At 36.3% G+C, this 23,254-nt stretch overlaps 2 protein-coding genes across 7 annotated transcripts in view; one reads left to right on the top strand and one right to left on the bottom strand.

The window, feature by feature from the left end:
* LOC578724 (thyrotropin-releasing hormone receptor) overlaps positions 1–9,467 on the top strand; it is a 92,285-nt gene extending 82,818 nt beyond the window's left edge. For all 4 annotated transcript variants that reach the window (XM_030975237.1, XM_030975236.1, XM_011684229.2 and 1 more), the window contains one exon: positions 5,946–9,467. In XM_030975237.1, coding sequence (XP_030831097.1) covers positions 5,946–6,109 — 164 coding nt within the window. In that variant the 3' untranslated portion in view covers positions 6,110–9,467. The remainder of the gene's footprint in view (positions 1–5,945) is intronic.
* A 3,344-nt stretch (positions 9,468–12,811) lies between these two features.
* The window catches only part of KIF15 (kinesin-like protein KRP180), a 50,392-nt gene continuing 39,949 nt past the window's right edge, over positions 12,812–23,254 (bottom strand). The window contains exons 32-34 of one of the 3 annotated variants that reach the window (XM_030975045.1): positions 19,670–19,690; positions 17,428–17,650; positions 12,812–16,685 (exon numbers count right to left, since the gene is read on the bottom strand). In XM_030975045.1, the coding sequence (XP_030830905.1) occupies positions 17,465–17,650; positions 19,670–19,690 (207 nt within the window). In that variant the 3' untranslated portion in view covers positions 12,812–16,685; positions 17,428–17,464. 3 annotated transcript variants of the gene reach the window in all.

Raw genomic sequence — 23,254 nt, 5'->3', positions numbered from 1 at the left:
TTATTTACGTAATAGGGGAGAAAGGTTGACTCGGTTGTACTTTTCTTATCTACCGTACCGCTTTGGTCAAACGCATTAATTTCTTAAGAAAGTGTCTCACTCCGTGTATATAGGTATCGCTTAATTTTGCCGTCTAAAATACTGAGAAATGATTTTTACGGAAAGGTCCAAAACATTTCTAGAAAGGTAATATTTGTTTTCATTCAAATCAGTACCTTTTAGAAGTTAAGCGAAAAACATGTACAGTAGATGAATGCCAAAAATCCAAGCACCCCCCCCCCCCCCCCCTCTCCCGAAAACACCCCTAAAATTAATTTTATAGAACCGCCCTTGTCTCAAATAATGATGGAAATCGTTGAATTAGGAATACAAAGTCTTTGATATGTTTTTTTTTCTTTGCACAATTTCAAATGAAATGATTACAGTTTCGTATGTATTCGACAAACTGCTTTTAATATTCCTTCATCTTATATACCTATCTTTATAGACAAACGCGGCTAAACAAATATTGCCGCGACCATCCACAAGTTTCGCTGTTCATTTCATTTTCGCTTTCAGTGAATTCCTTTCCTTTCCTTTCATTAAGGAGGTTATAGGAAACTGAGACCTAAAGAGTGATGGGATTATTGGACTTTTCTCCAACCCCAGTAGATCATTGAACTCCAGAGCAAGCAAAGGGGAAGGTTATTCATCTTACATGAATTTTTCATTTATTCACGGAATCCTCATTTATTCGGTGGTGGACGATATTTGCTAGGGGCCACATTTTTATTGTTTCCCGACAATTCAGCTGAGAAATTCACTGGGTTATCATTTCCAGTGCGGAAAGTCAGCTTTTGCATGTAATATGTAAAACTAATAACTATTTAAAATGTCGGGGAGGGGCGGGGCGTTGTGGAAAACTGTTCGTAACCAGAAACATAAAAACGTAATTGACACTTTGGATAAGGAATAAAGGGGTGACCAAAGTTCGCGAAGATTTTGAAAATATTAGAGAATGTGGTATTCGATCTATAATTTCTCATATTCTGTACAAATTTATTTATTTCAATTATTACCAAATAGACGGCAAAGTTTTTTTACTACAAATTCGTTCAACTAGAAAAGGATTCCGGAGATATCGCGATCTAAAGAAATTAATGTGGATCAGCGTGCGCGCTCGGCAACTAAAAAAGTCATAAAAACAACGAGACCTTACTTCGCGCACGGGAGTTAACAGCTGATTTACCCAAAAAATTCCATCCATCAAAAATAAGAGAATTTCATAATTTGCAAGGCAAGATATCATACAATCAGTCGGTACCACTTTTTACTAACAATTTTGAGGATATCTGCTCTCAAAATGATGATTTCCAGACTTTTATCGGTATTAAAGTTATGATATTTCGGAAAGGCCTCAAATGACTGCACAATTTGCCGATCTTTTGTCGATATTTTCATAATTTCACATTCAATTCCAAAGAAAATTTCGTCTTTGGGTAATTTTCCTCTTTTCATTTGTGATATCAGATTTTTGAAATCTTACCGATTTTTTGAGATAGCTAACTATTAGGTCACGGGCGAACTATGGTCACGTCACCATACATGGGATAAGATCGTTGTCCTAAATTCACAATTTAATTTGGACATAGGATCGTAAATTAGTATGAAAGGATAAGAGCAACTATCACAAACTTTTGGGGGTGGAAACTTTCAGGGGAAGACGTTGGTCTAATGGCAACAGCAAAGCACGCAACTGCACACCAGAAAGAAAAAAATAATACATTTCCTTGGGAGAGTTAAATATTTTGAAACGATTTAAGAGGGAACATTTATTCAAAGCTGTAAGGGGGCTTTTAATCACAGAAGTTACTGCATTGAGACCAAATGCATTGTGAAAATATCTGTTGAGAAAATTTCCCCAATGTATAAGGTTTTAAGAGAAAACGGAAGATTGCCGCCATTATATCACCGCGACATACAACAATAAACCCCTACCTATTTTTGATATTGTCGTTAATCCATGCAAGATAAGATAAAATAAAAGAAACATTCATTTCTAGAATACCAATTATCTTGTCACATTATCGTCCACGCTCATATGCAAAATTATGATCGAGCACAGTACAGGCGCCATATAGATAAGAAAAAATATACAAAGAAGTAAAGACACAACATTTTAAAAATTAAGAATACTAACTTTATCTTGACAGCAAAGATACAAAAATATTAGACATACAACAAATTTTAGAATACTGCAGTTTTAGGTGGATTCTTTTTTCTTTCTTTTTTCCTTTTTTTTGAGGGGGAGGGGCACAAATGCAATAATGATACATATGACAATTGTTTTTCTTGACTTTTGATGGTAAGAACATGCCGAAGGCATTTTGGAATGCTTTGCCTTATTACGACCGACCAACTGTATCAAATGTATTAGCTTACTTCAATGCGCAAGTGTATTTACAACTATATGACAGAATCAGCGAATAATAGTAACAAATGCAATGTGCCCTAATTCTCCGTTGAAAATACGGTAGAGAACTTACTCGAATGCAGTGAACAGTTTAAGCGGTAAAGCCGGTTCATGACCGGGCACAACTATTTTTGGTTCCGCCGGTTTTGCTCAGCCTGCAATTCTACAGTCACATATTGTTTTAAGTAATGTATTCTACATTATTCTCTCTAACAAATCACGCTTTTAAGTCTACCGGCAATATGCTCATCCAAGTTGATAAGTTAGGAAAGTTATTGATTGAGAGAAAGAAGGAAGGAGAGAGGGGATGCAAACATGAATGATAAGAGGGTGCACAAGAACAGCGAAGACGGAGAAACTTGAGAGAAAAAGAAGATCAGACACATTACTAAAGGTGCTCTGTCTATCCACAAGGCTCTAATTTTCTGACCCATTTCTCCGGAAATCCGTCAAATTGTCTCACGATTTGGCATTAAAGGTCGTATTTCAATCCCCATTTCCCTTGGTAATTTGAAATTCGGTGTGTTCTGCTTTCACTTCCAGATGTATGATAACCACCTTTAGATCCGAATATTCATTCATGCATTTTTCATTTCGCTAAAACACTTTGCAAAAGAAAGAAGTCTAACTTTAACTGCGTGTATCTTTTGTTTGCTTTCTCTTAAGTGCGCATGTGAATATATTTTAATCATATTTTCTGCATGAACTCAATATAGAGATTATATTCTTTCAACTGTAAATATCTCGTGTACGGGTTTTTAAAATGATTATTTACAGTAAAAAATAAACTTTGTGCTAATCCCCTCTGAGTTTCAACAGCTGGTTTATTAGTTCTTCGTTTTTGAAAGGAATTAGGAATCACTTTTTTGTGCTCAAATCTCAATAATAGAAAATAGACTATCTGAGTGAGATATCGTCTTATACATTTCCCTCGATAATTTGGAGTTCTGTGTCTTCTGTGTCCATTTCCACATTTATGACAACCAAATTTAGCTGCGAATATTCATGCTTGCATTTTTCATTTCGCAAAAAAACACTTTGCGAAAAAAGTGTAACTGCGTGCATATCGTATTAACTCTCTCTTACGACCATACGGGTTTATACTTAAGTCATATTTTGTGCGCGATTGTTGAAATCAATATAGAGATTCATTCTTTTCAACTGTAAAAATGTCATGTATGTTTTTTTATTTTATTATTCACATTAAGAAACAAACTTTGTGCAAATCCCCCCTGAGTCACAACAGATGGTTTATTAGTTCTTCGTTCTTGAAAGAAATTAGATATGACTGTTTGAGCTTGAGCTCAAATCACAATAATAGAAAAAAAGACTATGGGGTATTGTTTTATACCTTCTCCTTTTCCGGTACTTGTTTATAGGCGTGTGTGCGTGTGTGTGCGTGTGTGTGTGTGTGTGTGTGTGTGTGTGTCCGAGGGGAACTGATTGTCCTTATTTCTGAGGGAAGTCGGTTTAATAGCAAAAGTTAGAATTGTTCGTAATACTGACAAGTTTGCAGTCTATATTAAAGCTGTCTAATAACAATAGGGCAGTCGGTAGTGTGTGGTTCCAGGGATGATGTCAAAGAAAAGAGCAAGTTTATCACACCTTTGTCCATGCATCTCTAATGTAATTTAGAAAGATGAAATAGAATGATAGATCGCGAAGCAGTGTATAGGAGCAACACCAATTAACACACTGCCACGGGAGACAAATATACAGTATCTCTCAACGAAAGGAGATTATACAAACCTGTTGAAAGAAATCGTAAAGACAATAGAATAGATTATGAAAGCGCATAGGAATCGCTAGGTAATAACATCCACGTTTGTCCTCGTGTGGAGAGAAAAAATGTTGAAAATTATTGATTTTTAGGAATTCTACATCGAGCACGGAATGAATACGATCGGAAACAAAATATTGAGGAACATCTTCCAAGATAACGAATAATTTCAAAGTTGATTCCCCCCCCCCCCCCCTCCCTTCTCCAATCTACCATCCTCCACCCACGCAGGATGATGCGAGGGGGATGAAATGTGAAATGGATGTTGTTCCCTCCGGAATTAAAACATCTGCTGCACTGATACATTAAATCTTTCTTTAGCTGGAAAGGCTACAGTACATCATGAAAATACCAACAAGCAATACTAATACAAGAAGAAGTCGGGATTTTGTGGGGATTTGTGTCATGAAGCTTGAATAAACTGTATAGAATGTGTTTTTAAAGGGAAAATTCAAATTGGTTATCTACATGTACATGTATGTGATGATAAACATGGACAACCTGGTTTTGATATATATTGGTGACACAAAATATTTGTGTTAAACATTCTGTATAAACTATCCATTATTCATCTCAAGCTCAATCACGTCAATCGAACGCATTATTTAAGTGATGTTGTGGTTTAATTCAGATGAGGAATAATTGCTTTGCTCTTTTCAAATCAGCCCGATGTTGACTGCAAAGTTCATTTAGTCTATTTCTTTATCTGAATAGATAACCTAACTTTCGAAGATTTATGACAGGATAATGGATACGATCGTGCCATTTTCTTTTGAAAATCATCAGTTTTGTTCAAAGAGAATGTTCAGTTCTGATAACTTGGACATTTTGTTGCTGAGCATTTTTATTGGGTTTCATGTGAAATAATTTCTTTAACTGAAGCTTGTATAGGCCCTAGAAAATCTGGATGCCGCATACAAAAAGTTAATAACATCTGTGATTTAAAGACCCGTTGGTCCAAACGGGTGTATCATGGTGTATCAGGTGTCTTAATGATCGGTGCATGGAGTGGTATATTGTGATAATTTTTTTGCATGTTCCAGCTACCACTTAAAATCTATGCATGTATTTCTTTCATTAACATAACTCGATTTGACCTTGAAATTGTTAACAAGTGGCAATTGTCCGAATGGTGAAGTTCTTTCAGTTTCTCTAGATCCTTTTAATAATCGTGATTGATGACGATGGATATTATAAACGTCGAGGGGAATGTTGTGCCTTCTAACTTCAACAAACATTTTTAGATATGTGTTGTTTTATTATTATCTTTATTGTTATCATTATCAATTTTGTTGTCATTATTGTTTTGATGTTTTGTCTTTATTATCATTATCACATTATCATCATTTAGTACTATAATCGTGATCATAATCATTGAAGTTGTTATTTATTAAAGAGAATTTTTCTTTAAATGACCAAAAAATGATGATAGATTTCAAGACTTACAAATATTAATTTTACCTTCATCATTCTTTTTTTGGTTTTCGCCCTTCGTTTTATTGATCAATTTAAAACAATACAGTTTGCACATCATTTTATTGTTTTGTATTTTCTTTCTCTTTATCTCTCTACCTATTATTTCTAACCCTTCCTTCCTTTTATCCTCATCCTTCCTTAACACTGCCTTGATTCTCTGTCAATCGGACATTGCCCCCCCCCCCCCCCCCCACCACCACCACTACATCCACCCAACCCCGCTCCACCCTCCCACAGGTGTGGACCGGCGCCACAATCAGTTCACCTGGGTATCTACCAATGACCCTGACAATACGGCCACCACCAAGGCCATCCGCATGAGCTCCACTGCGGGCCACTTCGAGTCGATCAGGAAACACTGCGGTCATTACAACGCCAATCACAACACGTCAGCTATCTAAACAAAGCGCGCATCATCAAGGTTCTGCAACCGGCCGGATCGAGTTCCAACCCGTTCCAACCCGTTCCAACCGCCTCGTCTACTAACAAGGCCCGATCTTGTTGCACGGCGAATCTCGCTGGTTGTTGCGGCGCTGGGTTTTAACACCGTAATTTCATGCAGTGAATAATCACCAGGGATGCTGGACATGCCATCGGATCTGGAACTCGCTGCTGAGAATATTTCAATAAATTTGAGCGGTTCAGGTTCGGGATCAACATGAAAAGGGCGATCGATGATCTTGAAGTTCGACTTTTATCTATATTCTAAAGAGCGGTTTGATCATCATTTTACATTGACTGGAAGCAACAACCTTTGAATTGTTTTGAGCGCATAACTGAAAAGCAAGGAAATGCACAAAAGGGGAAGATGGTAGGCACATATTTGCTTAATTAATACACTGTGGTCATCGCGGAGAAAAAAAACATGACAGCAAACCAGATAGTTCCCTTTTTCCTCAGAGGATGCGAAAGTCATCCCGTTGAACTTTAAAAACTGGTGTTCAATCTCAGAAGAAGAAGGGAAAAAGAGGATGAAACTCAGGTACATGCCCCCATTTCCATCGCCATAGAGGGAGTCGATCAACAGATCTTATTCATCGGGCGATGCCTATAGACAGCTTGATAGTTTATATTTCCAATAATTGTGTAGTCTGTCGACTAGGTGTCACGTGATTCTGATGCTTGGCGCCCAATGTCGTGATCCACGCTCAGCAACTGGTGACGTCAGACTCAGTCATTCGCCCCCCCCCCCCCCCTCCCCTATACTAACGTCGGAGTTATAATTCAATGGATTATCCAAGTCAATTCTTTACATTTATATAGAAACGATGATAGTGCAAACTGTTACTATTCATCACGCATTTTGACATTGGAATTCACTTCACTCAAGGCATATTTGCAATTCTTTCCCGGCGTAATTGTCCTGATGGTGACCCACGTAGGATTTCTGGAATTAGTTGATTTTGTTTAATTTCATTTGATAGGAAAATACGTTCCAATCTCATGGTGTAAAAGAAAATGTTCTCTATAATTTCTCAACAAAACAATATAATTTGAAGTAATAAAGTAATGTCATTTTAGAATGAAGAGCAGAGAAAGTATATATTCTGAGCCAGGTAAACAACATTGAGTAATGTTAGGTAGGAGAAAGGGTATACTTGAACTACACATGTATTTACCTTGTATTTTTCCCTTCTAACGTCTTACGTTGCCAATTTAGCGAACTATATTTTCCTGTAAATCTAATACGAGTCTTGTACATACTAAGTGTGACTGATCTTTCAAATGTTGCTAGATTGTCTTTAGGATGGACCGCCCTATTATTATGTGTTTTGCTGAACAGTTAGGATACAAAGAAAGTAGTTGGATTTTTTTTCTTCTTGTTTTTAAGTTTTGTTTAATCTTCATCTTTTCGCTGAGAAGTCATGTCATATTTTTCATCTTCAGTTTTATGATACTTCTTATTATCATGTTATTGCTGTGTTATTTGTATGATGATTATCAATATCCTGATTGTTATATCTTTATATTCTTGTTCATCATATTTTCTTGTTGGTATCCTCCTGAAATGCGGCTTCGTCTGTTTAAAAACAACCATTCAGAACATTTCGTGTACCCCTAAAGAGTAATTTAGAAACCATTTAGTAGAAAGAAATTTAGAAACCATTAAAGGGGAATACTACTTTAGCAACGGGTTGGTATAAATAAAAATAAAAGATATAGATCAGTACACGTTTGAGAACATGCGATAAGAAAAAGAAAGTTATGAACAATAATATTGTTTAGTCTTAAAAACTGTAATCGATCAAACACAAATTGACAAAACTGTGACGTACCTTTGGACGTACCTTTCCAATTTGTTCTATAGTGCATGAATTCAAAACTATCAACTTTAGAGGAAGAAAATTTAAGATTTTACAAAATTAGACATTTTTTTTTGTACAGCTCTAAAGATTTATTTGTTCCTCAGAACAACCTTGACAAGTGAAGATCATGTTCTTGTCAGGGTGGACTCTCCTTTAATTCTACTATGTTGCCATGGCAACAGTCGCATGAAGTCGTCTGCAACAACGTGCTGACTTTAGTCTAGAATGTGTAAAGTATTGTTTAAAAAACATATCTATATCATAAAAAAAGACCGTATATGGATCAAACTTTAAGGCAGTGCTTGCATGCCGTAGGCTGACGACTTTAAAATGTGAATGATTAGAAGATTTGGAGCTACAGTGGTATTTTCATGTATGACAGAATGAGATAAGAACTGCCAATGAGGACTATTTGCATCATTCTCAGTAATTGTTAATATAGGTATTGTTGTTTAGGCTAGTCTATAGGCCTTTTCTCCAAGAAGGGGTATGTGTTAAGTATTTGTGCGTCGACACATTCGTATATAGTATTGTTTAAATGGTTATTTTACATTTGAAAACAAGACCCAACCAGATTATTTTGAAACGATAAAATGTCGGAAATACCGTATGTTAAAAAAAGCATGACATTGTTTTTCTCACTAGAACGAATCGCAATTCAAATTCTTTCGACATTTCATGTCTTTTTTAAAGAAATCTGTCACTATCTTTTTCGCTCTTTTTGATTTTACTTTCATTTGTTATCCGCTATTTGTTGATAGATTCTGAATTTCCTGTAAAGAGAGATTTGAATGTCGGTTTGCAAACGGTTTACAATCCACACGGATGAAGACAACTTCTCTATGGACGATCACTCCGGACGATTACCCCGGCGAGAACAACGGCCCGAGGACAACTACTCCGTGGACAGTTACCCCGAAAACAACTACCCCGAGAACAATTACCCCCGAGGACAACTACCCAGAGTACAACTGTCCGAGACATTTTAACCCTGACAAATAGCATTAATGACGACTAAAACGTATGATATGCATCTAGACATTTGCTGATTTGACGACAATCAACTCATTTTGCAAAACTAAATTGAATGGATGTAATTTTCTTGATACTAAACGGGTAATCTTTGCTAATTACCATAATGAAATTAGGACTTACCCATAATGGATTAATATGTTTCTCCATATTTGCAGATGAAACCACATAAAATGACACACATTACACATGTACTTTGTATACACCCGAACTATACATAACACTTTTTATATTAATTTGTAAAAATATGATTAATATCATTTATCATAATTGATCCATTGATAGCCCGGGATGGCCAAACGTGGATCCATGAAGAGCCATGAGCTGTAATTTCATAACCTGAAGACTGTAATGAATAGGAATTTTGATGAGAACCAATTCCTTGTTAAGGCAGACGACCAAGGACCTGACACCCCCCCCCCCCCCCCCCCCCCCCCCCCCCCCCCCCCCCCCCCACTCCGGGGTCGGAATGACCGCATGCGTGTTACCAAAATGTCCGGTAAAGGGGTACTTTTCACGCACCAAAGTCCGGCTCGTACATAGACAAAATTGACTTTACACACCGGACTTTGGGGGTGTTTTCCAAAGGAGGGAACACGCATATGCGTATACCCTAAATAACACTAAGTGGGGGCCTGACACCAAGATCTGATACCAAAGACGTGAGACCAGACATCGGTCCAGAGCCCCCAACGAAAGATATGTGACCAAATACTGTTACAATGAATGGAGACCAACAAACTAAAAAGACCAGAGAATTAAAGGTACACTGTCCTACTTGTAGCTACTTGCTCCCTCTATAGAAAACTTCCCCAATCGGTGCATGTTGGTCCCCCATGATCCTTTTTTACTTATGTTAAATGAGAGCTGAGTTAATGAGATAGCCACCTGTCACAGTGACCTCGCTGGCTCGCTGGGTGGTCTAATCCCTTCTGGCTGAAGTAGTAGCCTGCCTTTAAGGAAAACAAAAATACATATTATTCACCAAATTATCAGGACGAAAGACCTATCATGACCTTAGGGAATCGAAAGACCTGACTTGCAAACACCTTGGACCCTAACAGAAGACCTTTAACAAAGACAATCCCGATAGGTAAGATCAAATCCTAAGATCAGAAAATTTAAACCTAGGCAAAGTCCTCATCCTGCCCAAATCTACACCCCCATTTTTCAAAAGTGGGATAACATTCATGGAGTACATCACGGACCGTTGAAGAGCGACGGAAGAAGACGTCCCATCGATTTGAACAGCCCTTGTCATTAGAAAATACAAAAGCATGTTAAGTCGAACGGGCATGACTCGTAACTCATATCAAGAAAGAACTGCCATTCAATTTAAATATAATATTATTGACTGACATACCAATACTGGATTACTATAACAATATATATATATATATATATATATTAGGTTACACATACATGACCATTAGTGACTATATTGTTTCAATTTTCAAAATGAAGAATGAAACGTACATTGGGCTGGAATGTGGCCCGAAAGAGGGCTCGATCTGCGGCAATACCCAGAAAAGAGCTGTGATAGATGGATCACAAAGTAAGATCCCTGCAAGATTGCCTTCTCATCTTCGGAGCTATTTAAGTTTGTGCAACGAGGAATAAGATATATGACGTCTTCATCAGGACCTAGACTAATATAGAACACTGCGTTGATGCAACTTCAAATCTTAAAATTGCCTACAATAACATTCATGTTCTTTTTACGCTGCATTGCTTCATTGAAATTCGATGTCTCTGAAAATCATATACATGGCTAAGAGCTATATCGAAAAGTAGACAAAATGGCCCAAAGTATCACTGTGATAATGAACCTTTCACTATCTTGCTGATTTAAGGATTTTAAAGCTTATTTACTTTAAATTGCATTTTAAATAAAATCATGCAACAAAAATGGTCAGCATCTGGTATATCTTTAAAAGTTCTGAATACAAAAGAATATCCACAAAATCTGGAATGTTGTCTCGAAAGTCAAAATTGTTAGAACAGATTACTCGACCGATCGCGACTGACTGACCAACTAAATAAGAAATGACTGACGGATTACAATTTTCATGACATTGGCCTCATTACTCTTGTCCACCAAGCTGGGGTACCCGTTACCATGTATTAATGAACAATACAAATGAAAATAGGCTCAATTGAAGACAAAAATCAAAATGTGGCCTAAATTGCTACCCCTTGCACTTTTTGTCAAAAAGAGCATTTTCTTTAATTTGATTATAATTTTGGCCTAAATTGCTGAACTTGCCCCTTATAGTAGTTTTTGCCAAAAAACTCACCCCCCCCCCCCCCCCGCCCCTTAATTTGTTTTATGAATGAAATTTGCCCCGATACCGTTTTTCGACATCCTGGGGTTTCGACCAACTTCCATTTCGACCAATACCTTTGACATCTGTTATACGAACAGAACTTAAACTCTGACCTATTTCTTACCTTTCTCAAACAGCAAGAGCGAAATGACTCTAAACTGTGTCCCGTTTCATAATCTTTTTGTCACTTATAACAGTTACAATAAATGTTATAAGCTACTGAAGTTCCTGCATGTGATTGGCTGAGAGCAGATTTGTTATAGAATTTTGGCATTTGTTATTGATGAGAAGTTTTATGAAAAAGGGCCTGGTCAACTACACTTCTGACAGACCGACAGGGTAATGACCTACATGTACTTCTAAAAAATAAAAAATAAATCGGACCATGGAAAATACCTTTTTAAATCAGGAATCTTGTTATATCAGGGTATTATATATTGCATAATTGAAATAACTGCCTTTGACTTAATATAGGTTTATATTTCTTAAAATAATGAACGCTTTATAAACTCCACGATCTCTAGTCTCTGCAATTAATGCCGATTCCAAAACTACATCAAAACTTACCCAAGTCAGTTATACCAACTTTAGTAGCAATTATCTTGTGATTTTGTTTTCTTCATTTTCTTAATGAATGTACATTATTGTATATTGTGACATTAATGAGCGTGTTGTAAAATACATTGGGGTACATCAAATACTAAACTGAGAAATGTACATGATCCTTGTTGGATGTACAAAGTCGTCTTTGTTTTACGTATATTTAAGGACAACGTAACATACGTGTATAAAGCTGTTATTCTAAATGAAATGTATTTTGTTATTTATATAATTGATCAATGTTATTTACAATATTAAATTATATCTCTATCGTGTTTTGCAAAGTGACCTTGTTTGTGGTGATAATTTTGTCTAGTTTTTGAGAGTTCTTGAAGGAGAATGGACTCACAACAAACACTACCTGATGAACCTCAAATACATTTGCATTTTCCTTGCTAGACGTTCTTTCATCAGAGTCGCCATTTCGATTTAAAATTTGTGATACATGTACATCCATTGACCTTTCCAATGAAATATGAACCTGGTGTTGCATAATGATTGGCTGTTTGTTACGAACGTTAACGAATCTAATTAATATCGATATTGACACACAGAGTCCCACTCACATAGCTATGTAGTGTTTTGAGACTCTCGAGGATATAATAATGCACATGTATGTTCCTCCAAACAAAACTCTGATCTGGTACTACTCGGAAGCCAGAGCATCAAAATGGCAGCCCCCGTGAAAGGATGTCAGCTGTTTTGGAGGGTTTCATTGTTTGCTTTATCTCTAATTTTGTCCATGTATTTATCTTGTTCCATCTTAACTCTCTGATTCCTATTTTCTCTCACTTAAGTATATTGACACGAATGAAAGAAGGCTCTCTGAAATCATTGGTTAAGTAATTATATTACATAAAAATTTATTCATGACTATTTATCTTACATAATAAAGTGAACATAGGCTTCTATCCTGGTTTGGCGGTATTAAAAGACAGAACATGCAATGTCCAAGTGTACATACATCATGGTCAGGATTAATCTATAGATTTTGGAAATACTTTTAATTCAAATTTTGAACCTTGTGGGATCTTATAATTAGGCATTATTGAAATGCCCCCCAGAAAGGTAACATCGAAAACAAAAATAATATTTATAGATTCTTTTCCCCTTACTCTCCCAAGACAAGCTATTATTCTTAATTTAAGTGCAATTACCCATCGACTACTGAATTCACTCATTTCCATAGTCTTTTATGTATGAACCACCTGGTTCCAGTATGCAAAGAGTTAACATGTGATGTAACCGTATAAAGTAATACAAATCTCTGGCGCTTAGCCATTACAACCCCATATATAAAAATAGAAATAAGAACGCACAAATCTACAGAAGTGATGTAAATCACTATAATTATATTATGCGTGTGTAGTTTTATTTTCTGTGTTGCATTATAAATTAGGCCAAATGAAGGCTAGAAATTCTCAATACACACTTTTCTCCCTTACTCTTCTCAGTAATTGATTTTGTGTCACTTGCTCGCCAACTCCAGATTTATAACGATCACCATTACGACATTATGTACATGGTATCTTGGGGATGGATTGACGTGAAAGAATGAAGAGTAAATTTGTTAATTCATAGAGTGAGATCAAATTAAGCAGTCTACCATTTTTTCTGTCCCATCTTTACGACGACACTTACTGATTTTATGCCACTTAATGTATTTGCCAGTCAGATTCGTTTTCATGAAAATCATGACATTGTGTACATATTAAACAAAATGGGGTAAAATGAAGGAGTTTTTATATTTTATGTAACAAAATGAGGATGCATAATGACATGTAGGCCTACCTACATGAACCTACATATTTATAGAACTAATCAGTGCCTGTCTTGGTTTCCTCAAATCTAGACTCTGAGTAGAATTGACGTAATTCACATACTTTGTCATATAGTACAGAGAAAATATACATATTTACAATTAAATCTAACCATTCACAATTCACAAATATAATCATAAATACATGTACTATAAATGGACTCCTTACAAACAAAATGACACAAAAGACTCTCTCCCATCACCCCCCCCCCCCCCCTCTCCCCCCATCCCTCCACTCAAAGTCACTTCAGGTAAATTTTGAAGAGCGACACACCTATGTTTCAAATATCATATAATTGGAACATCAGGTTCCTGCCTTCAAATGATGTAATTCAATAATTGATGAACTATGTGGGTATTCTGGAACAGTAATGATCTTATCACATGTATTTGGTTACTATTTAATTGAATAAAGCTCCCATGTAATTGATTCAATTAAGCACAAGCACTTTTTTCTCCTTCTTCTTATCACATTCAAACAATTAGAAACGCAATGACAAGGGGAATGGGCATGGAATAGAATTCTTTAAAGTAGACAAGAATGGGAAATGTTTGCTAAATTGTTAATTCACTTAAGCACCTGTTATGTATATTTCTTCATTAGCAAAGGTCTATTTGAATGTCAATTGAGTCGAATGAGTCTAAATATATTAATACTGAAAGTTCACTGTACAGAGAAAGAAGTGCATTAGCTGCATGCGATGTAACACATTACATATATCTAAGCCAAAAACATGATAACGGGCATTGACATGAGCAAAACATACTGTATATTGACAACGAATTGGGATGGATTTTTAATTCAGTAATTGACATTAAAAAAAACTTCTTCTTTTATAAAATCTTGATCTGTGGACTTCATTGACTCCACATAAGGCAATCTTAAATGAAATATCAGTAATTATATTAATTTGTTTCCTAATTAATTACATTAATTCAGCGATGTTGATGAGAAGTCGTAAACTAGTTCAATTAATTAATACAGTACAATTTACATTGTGCAGTCTGCATACATTAGAAATTGATCAACATTGTTAAAAAGCTTGAGACAATCAAAGTTAGATATGAACCAAATATTTATCTACAATCAAGTTCAACTATGAATGAAGGAAGTCTAGCAGTAAATGAATTAAGTGTAATCCAACCATGATTCGGTGTACACCACATCCTTCTACTTTGTATCTCTTGATTAATCAGTTTAATTCAAATTTCACCACACTTTGGTTTGAACCTTGACAAGAAAACTAGTACCATCATAGTGATTGAAATCGGTAAAAGAAAATGGTATCCCTTTAAAACTTATATAGCAATGATCATGACAGTAAAAAATGTATTATTTACAATGTATATAAATTTAATTAACCACTAATTCTTTATCATGCTTCATAGCTGTACATACAAAATCACGCCACAAGATATGGGGAATATACTTTTGAAGGAAGAAAAAAAATCACATCTAACATAGTATTTAAGTCATTGCATGCAATCACTTATATCTGAAACAAGAAAATTATTGTCAAAGTTTGTACGCATCATCAAAGATTGCTTTCTTATTAGTTTCACAGGCAGCGCTACACATATTTAACGTGCATGGGATAGTGGCATTAAAAACCAAAGTCAGTCAATTGCACAAGATTGTCTACTTTTTTTTGTCTGCCTTCACAATGTATCAAAATCCAATACTTTATATTTCTCCTTATTGCATATAGCTCTCTAAATCTTCTAAAAAACTAGTGAAACTCTGTTTTACTGGCATGCACATCCGCCGAGTTGTTGGAAAAGCACTTCGGGTGTAATATCCCATGCACATAATTATCTTTGGTATTGATTGTCTCAGACATTATTTTGATAAAAGTATTCATCCTAGCAAAAAGGAAGTCTTTGAAATGCATTCTTCTAAACTGGTCATAGACCATACTTGTTTCTCTGATGAGGTTTTATAGAAGAAATATATGAAGCTTCAAAGTCAGTTCCACATTCTGAGCAAAGAAATGAAGAATGTAAGCAGATCAAGCGACTTCAACAGATCGGCACCTTTGACCCTGATATCAGTATTAAGAGCTACAGTGTAATAGCGGCCATATGCAGTAAGGAGAAGTACGTTTTCAACTGACAAACTTCTTAAATTTACTATATGATGTAAACACTACAATTTCACTATAAATAAGGCAGTGTAAAACCTTTCCACATATCATTCATACACAAATGAACTGAGACAAGCTACTAAATATGAAGATTTGAACAATTATAAGAGCCACATGTTAAAAAAAGCAAGACACTTGGTGATCTGTTTTTTCTTCTCCATTTTATCTCCTCCCAATCCCTTAAGAATATGGACAGCAGTTGAGATGGCTGAATGACCAAGAGACCTGCGACAGTTGCTCGACAGTAATTTCCTACACTAACCAAATTCTAAACTTCAACCCTGGACCTAACACTATACCTAAACTTAAACCTACCATAAAACCCAATCGCAACCCTAACCATAGGTTTGATAGTATAGCTTTGAATAAATAAAGCCTTCATGAGTTGTCGCTGGAGAAAATGTCAGATCTCAGTTGGGACTTGTGAGGGTGAAGATGGAAACGTTCTGGATTGAGTCTTGATATGTGAATGACCCCCATTCAAAACTGTCGTCATAGCATCCACAAACCTCTTTTGCTCATTTCACCTGGAAAAAGATGGCGACGAAAGGCAGGGATGGACGCAAAGATCATCTTTTTGAGATTTGTGGGAGGTGAAGGGCTGGTGCAACAAAGGCTACTTACAACAGGATGCCCCTCCACCCCTCCCCCCCCCTTCCAGGACAGACAAACCACAGGTGCATTGTCATCAAGGCATCAGGTTTCCAAAGAGGGCCTTTGTGCCTATTGTGTACGCACTTTCTGTGGACCTAGAAAACAGATACAGAAGCAAGAGGTATGTAAGTGATCTACATGAATGACATGTATGAGACTTTATCAAATTCCCAAAGAAATACAACGTAAAGAGTAATAATGAGCAGGTTAAGTGCAGAAGACACTAAAAGTAACATTGCCAACAGCAAAATGACCTTGTACAGATCTAGATAAGCAGAGGCCTTTATTTGTCAAAGTTGGTCCAATTGTGTGGACATTTTCTACACATAATGCACATTCAAAAAATAATATTATTATCTTACACAATTATCTAGTCAAGACATTCAAATAGCAATTCCGACAGCAAATATTTAAGCCCGTTTCCCCCCCCCCCCCCCCCCCCCTCATACAGAACATGACAGTGATCCAACATTTGCTCCAACGGCAATTGCTCTGGGCTTTATTTATCCAAAGCTATACGATCAAGGCTTGGGTTTTATGTTGGGTAAGGTTTAGGGTTATATAGTGTTGGTTCTCAAGATGAATGTAGGGATTTAGAATTAGTGGTGGGAATTCACTGCAGAGCAATTGTCGCTGAAGCATGTGTCTCCAACAACTGAACTTGAGCCCAGGAACCCATTTCACAAAGCCTTTTTTCAATGACAAATGACAAATGACAAAACATCAGTGACAAAGCTGCTGATAACCAATCAGAAGCAAGGATTTCAGTAGCTTATAGCAACAACTGTCATTTGTCACTGATGACAAGTTTTGTGAAACACCCCCCAGCAGTCTTACATGTATGGATTTGAAAGCATTGCATTGGAGCTCATCCTCACATGGTGTCAGAGCTCATGTCCTGGTCTGCGTTATTCTCTTTGAGTGTGGAAGGCATCTTATGCAGGTGGTGGCTCCTGCCTCCTCCTCCGGTGGTTCCGCTGATGAGCTGGTTAACCCTCTTCTGAAGTGTTTCATAGTCGCGTTTCATCTGTTCACTGTCAGACTGCGCCTTGCCAAGTTGCTATAATAATAATAATAATAAAAACGTTACTTTAAGCACTTACCATCAAAGTCTCTAAGCGCTTTAACAAACAAGATAGACTGATAAACAATTTCATATTAAACAAAACAAATAATAAAAACGTTACTTATAAAGTGCTTACCACCGAAGTCTCTAAGCGCTTTAACAAACAAGATAGACTGATAAACAATTACATATTAAACAAAACAAAAAAAGTGCAAATAAGGTACCTACAAATTACAATACTGTACATATGAAATACACATCATTGTGAAAACAGAGTAAATTAATCATCAAAAGCAATGCGGGAGTACAAGAGAGAAACCAATAAAATTATCAGTTTTGTTACCAACTCGGTAGAGAAATGGAATCGACAAGAAACAGTCAAGAAACAATATATCGAGGGGTCAGTGACACAAAGAAGTAACTCCATTTTTGGCCATTTTGAAAAAAAGGGGTTTATGTGTCACTGAGCACTTGGGCCTTAAGGAGCTAAGTCTTATGTTTCACGAGCCTTTGACTTCAATAGAATGTTGGGTGGAGTTAAGTCTTTGTGTTTCCTGAAAAGCCCACATTTTTTTAACATCTTGATATCAAATACTCATTTTGGCAAAATATGGAGATACGTCTTTGTGTCACTGAACCCTCGATATATTCAAAGATGCAACATTAATCCCAGTGTAAGGCCCTTACTTGCAAACTGAATGGTCTGTAAAATAAATTCATATCCAGTCTGCTGATATAGACCTGAATAATGTTTATTACATGTTGTAAGAGTTCTTAAAGACACAATAAACTCTACCTTGCTAATGAGTAATGTTATTTGCATTTTACTTCTTTTCCTAAGCTCTTCTTTTATTGGATGGTTTCATGTATCAGTCTACATGTAACTAAATAAACATACAGTACAAAGTACTACACAATGAATACATAAGCCATTGTTAGAAGTACAGATAATGCACAATTACATGTACATTGCAAATATTAAATGTATTAAATACAAATGGAATATTTTAGGATGAGACAAACAATGGTGGACAATTGAACATACATTTTCTTAGAAATTATCATCACAAATATTAAATCATCATCACAATCATAAAATAGGGCTTAATGCATTTATGCTCTTTCTGCCTTACTGAATTACTAAAAATGCCTACAATTTGGCCTCATTATTAAAGATATTGTTAAATTTTTAAATGATGCACACAAATATTTGTATTAAAGTAGGTTGATGATACAAAACCTTTTCTATCATGATTTTTAATCAACTGATAACTAATCAATCATTGTGGTTACATGGTGGTTAATAAAAAGTTAATGACTCTCTGAGAATACCAACAAGAATAAAGTGATGGCTACATTTAAGAAGGGCAATTCCATGTAATGTGTCCCATGCAACATATTAAAAAAAAAACTTTTGAATTGACTATTTCGGGTATCCTCAACATGAATTAGTCACATCAATTTGTTTTGCATTTTTGGCTGAACTAAATTTTTTTAAATATATGCACCGGAATTTAATGTTTGTAATACTGGACATGGAATCGCCATGAAGTTAAGTGGAAAATGAAAATAAGAACTTAATAGGCATATATAGGCATATACATGTTTGTACACAAAAGATTGAGGTACATCAAATGGCACTTTTGCTGAGTGATGTACAGCAGAAAAATAAACACATGTATATATGTAGAAAACTGGAGGAGGAATACTTTAGTGAAATAATGTTAATGTACACCTGGTAGTAGTGATTTTGCTAAAAACAACAACAAAAAATAATGAAATGTAAAAGTATAATTCAAATTGCCATGAATGGAAGCTACACGTAGGAAATCAACAAGAAGTGCAGGTGAATGGTACATTACACATGCTTCACATAGCAATTTCTGTCCAAAATAAAATCTTGTCAAAAATTAGCCTGTATTGCATTGCTGTAATGGTGCATGTTGTTGCCAGACAAAGTTGATGACAGAAACACAGACATTTTCAATGAGAGCATACAGCCATAAAACAAACCTTTTCAAGACTTTCAACCTCCTACAAATAAACAAAAAACAAGATATATTCTATTCCAACAGGCAAACAGCATACATCAACACATTTATATAACATTATCTCATGTACATGTAACATTCAATCACAAGAATTTTTAAAAGGGTCAATTTAGAGTGCTAGAGCAAAAGAACATAACACTGACGAGTCATCCTAAAGACCTAATCTCACACAAAAAATTAACATGTTTTTTTTTTCTGTTTGATTGCCTGTAGTAGAGACAAATGAATTGTCTGCTTTAAACTGTCCATTTCTTTCAAATTATAGTTTAACCATTTACATGAAAATGTAATTTTTTTTTGGAAAAAAAAACCCCATAGTACTTCAACTTGACCAGGTGTGAACTAGTGAACCTTTCTCAGATGGTTTATGCTTGCACTATAGTGATTTGATGAAGACATTCACTCTATCACTCTCTCTGTCTCTCTCTCTCTATCTCTCTCTCTCCCCTCTCACTCTCTTCCTCTCCCCCTCTCTCTCTCTCTCTCTCTCTCTCTCTCTCTCTCTCTCGCTACAGTGACAACGCGTCCTATATCATCCTACCCTCGAAGCAAGCAGAGGGCAATGACATATACTCCAAGAGGTCATACATGAGTTGATACATTGTGAATCATTGAGCAATGTTATTTCAACCTTCTGGCAAAAAAAAGGTAGAGAATACAAGCTAGAGGGGATTCATATTTCATATGGCCTTGATCACGTCATCCTATACGAGCTAGGGTTGTGTATATTAATTATGCTAAGATGTCATCTTAATCGATCCCCAGGGGTTAATCAATATAATCTGCTACCCAGCAGTGACAGGCACGCACTTGTAACGTCTTGAGAGTCAGTGTCGATACACACCAACAGATGTTTATGCCATAGTTTAATAATCCCCCCCCCCCCCCCCTCCTCCTCTCAAGGGACAAACGTTTGCTTCTTATCGGCGCGCCTGATAGCCAACAATTTCACCTGTCCCTGGTTAGTATGATTGATCTCTGCCATAATGAATAAACATTAATGAGGGACTACCGATAATTTCACAATGCTCTGAGCAAAACAAACACCTGCACGGCGAAGCCCTGCCACTGATGGAAAAGGAAATCTGCTTTTAAATGACAAGAGGAAAAACAATCGTATCTGAAGGCTGATGGATATTCTATTCATTCTGGCCATCAAAGACGTCACACTCAATTGAGGATAAAGCGTCCTACATGTACGTAGGTGATCTTTGACTGTTTGCCATGGCAATTTGTGTTCACTTTTCAGTTCTTCAAAGTTGTCTTGCAGATGTAGTTTTAATCAAAATTGTTAAGTGCTTAAGTCATTGTACAAATTTAAGTTACAGTACCATCCACTGCAGAACAAAATCAATAATATATTAATAAAGGATATAGATGAATTTGATAAAGCCTGCTAAAATTCCTAGCATGGCTGGTCAATCATAACAACATTCAGTTAAAATGAAAGAGAGAGTTAAAGAGAAATGAAGGAGAGGGAGAGAGAGAGACAGAGAGAGAGACATACATGTAGAGAGAATAAGAGAGAGAGAGACGGGAGGGAGAGGGAGAGGGATAAAGGTATACAGGGGGCAAAGGGTGTCTACAGTATATAAATAAAGCTTTAAAAAAGGAGGATTGAATAGGAAATGAGAAAACAGTGAGTTGGAAAGACAGAGAGAGTGTGCAAGAGATGTGCACATGTAGAGAAATTTCTAACACAATAAAAACAGAAACACAGGAAGATTGAAAACTACCTGTAATGAGGTGGAGAAAGAGAGACACACATGCACAAGAATAGAGAGAAGGGGTAGATAGAGTTTGTAGAGAGATTGGACAAGGAGAGAGTTCTAACAAAAGGAAACTAGATCATAGAGCAAGTTTGCAAACCAAAACGAAGAAATTTTTCAAATTCAAGTTTTATTGTAATCCATTAACAGGTTCTCAGAATATCATGATTACAAGCAATTTCTCATATACATATATGACCCTTTGATCTTTGACCTCATGACCCTAAAATCTACTCAGTTCATTGGCTCTGCAAGATGTCCTGAGTTAAGTAGTAATCCATCTGTCAGTTCTAATGAGAATGCGTTCACAAGCTATTTTTGCATACATAATGAGCCCATGACATTTGACCTTTGACCTCATGACTCAAGAATCTACTCAGTTCATTGACTCTGCAAGATACATATATGATCTAAGTTTGGCAGGAATCCATCAATCTGTTCTAATGAAAATGCGATCACAAGCTATTTTGCATACATAATGAGCCGCATGACCTTTGACTTCATGACCCCAAAATCTAATCAGTTCATCGGCTCTGCAAGTAACATACATGACCTAAGTTTGGCAGGAATCCATCAATCGGCTCTTGAGATAACGAGCTGTTTTTGCATACATAATGAGCCCCATGACCTTTGACCTCGTGACCCCAACATCTAATCAGTTCATCGGCTCTGCAAGATACATACATGATCAAAGTTTGGCAGGAATCCATCAATCAGTTCTTGAGATAACGCGATCACAGCTGTTTTTGCACATATAATGAGCCCTGTGACCTTTGACCTTTGACCCCAAAATCTAATCAGTTCATCGGCTTTGCAAGATACATACATGACCAAAGTTTGGCAGGAATCCATCAATCGGTTCTTGAGATAACGCGACCACGAGCTGTTTTTGCATATATAATGAGCCCTGTGACCTTTGACCTCGTGACCCCAAAATCTAATCAGTTCATCGGCTCTGCAAGATACATACATGATCAAAGTTTGGCAGGAATCCATCAATCGGTTCTTCAGATAATGCGATCACGAGAACAGGACGTACGAACGGACGGACAACCCGAAAACATAATGCCTCCGGCTACTTCGTAACAGAGGCATAAAAAGAAATAAGACTAATACGTGTACATGTATGGAGAGACACACACAGCATGGGGGTGTAAATGTGTACATAAAAGGCGGTGTCACACAGAAAAATCCCTTGAAAAATCCTTTCAAGGGAAAATTTTCTTGCTTCGTTAGAGGATTTTTAATGGGATAATTGATGACAGACAGCAATTAAGAGGATATCTAAAATCTTCTTTGTGGGACCACCTAAAGAGAAAGAAGAGTGTACTATAGAGGCGTGTAGAGCTGGAGAGAGAGTGGGAGAGGGAGTAGAGGTGGAGGTGGAGGTGGAGGGGGGACTTAAAGTTACAGGGGAGAAGAAAATACTTAATTTGCATTTTGAAAATACATATTGAAAATTTAGCCCATTTATGTGACAAAAGGCAAAATTATATGGTTCTTGGTTGTCAATAATAGTAGGATTTTTTTTATTTTTTTAAAAATTAATCCTCATCTCTTCTTCTTTAGGAGGAATGTCTTTTTTTTCATCCCTTTCTGCTGGTACATGTACATATTGTATTCTCTATAATTTCCTTAAATCATTGATAATTATTTCATCTTCTTTGTACATCTCTCTCTCTCTCTCTCTCTCTCTCTTTCTGTCTCTCATTTTGATTACTTTCCTTTTTTTTTTAATGTTCCTTTTTTTTCCCTCTCTTAAAACCTTTTTTCTTCAT

Source organism: Strongylocentrotus purpuratus, unplaced genomic scaffold, assembly GCF_000002235.5.
Source record: "Strongylocentrotus purpuratus isolate Spur 01 unplaced genomic scaffold, Spur_5.0 spur5_scaffold_8, whole genome shotgun sequence".
NCBI lineage: Eukaryota > Metazoa > Echinodermata > Echinoidea > Camarodonta > Strongylocentrotidae > Strongylocentrotus > Strongylocentrotus purpuratus.
This window is presented reverse-complemented; position numbering and strand designations above follow the sequence as displayed.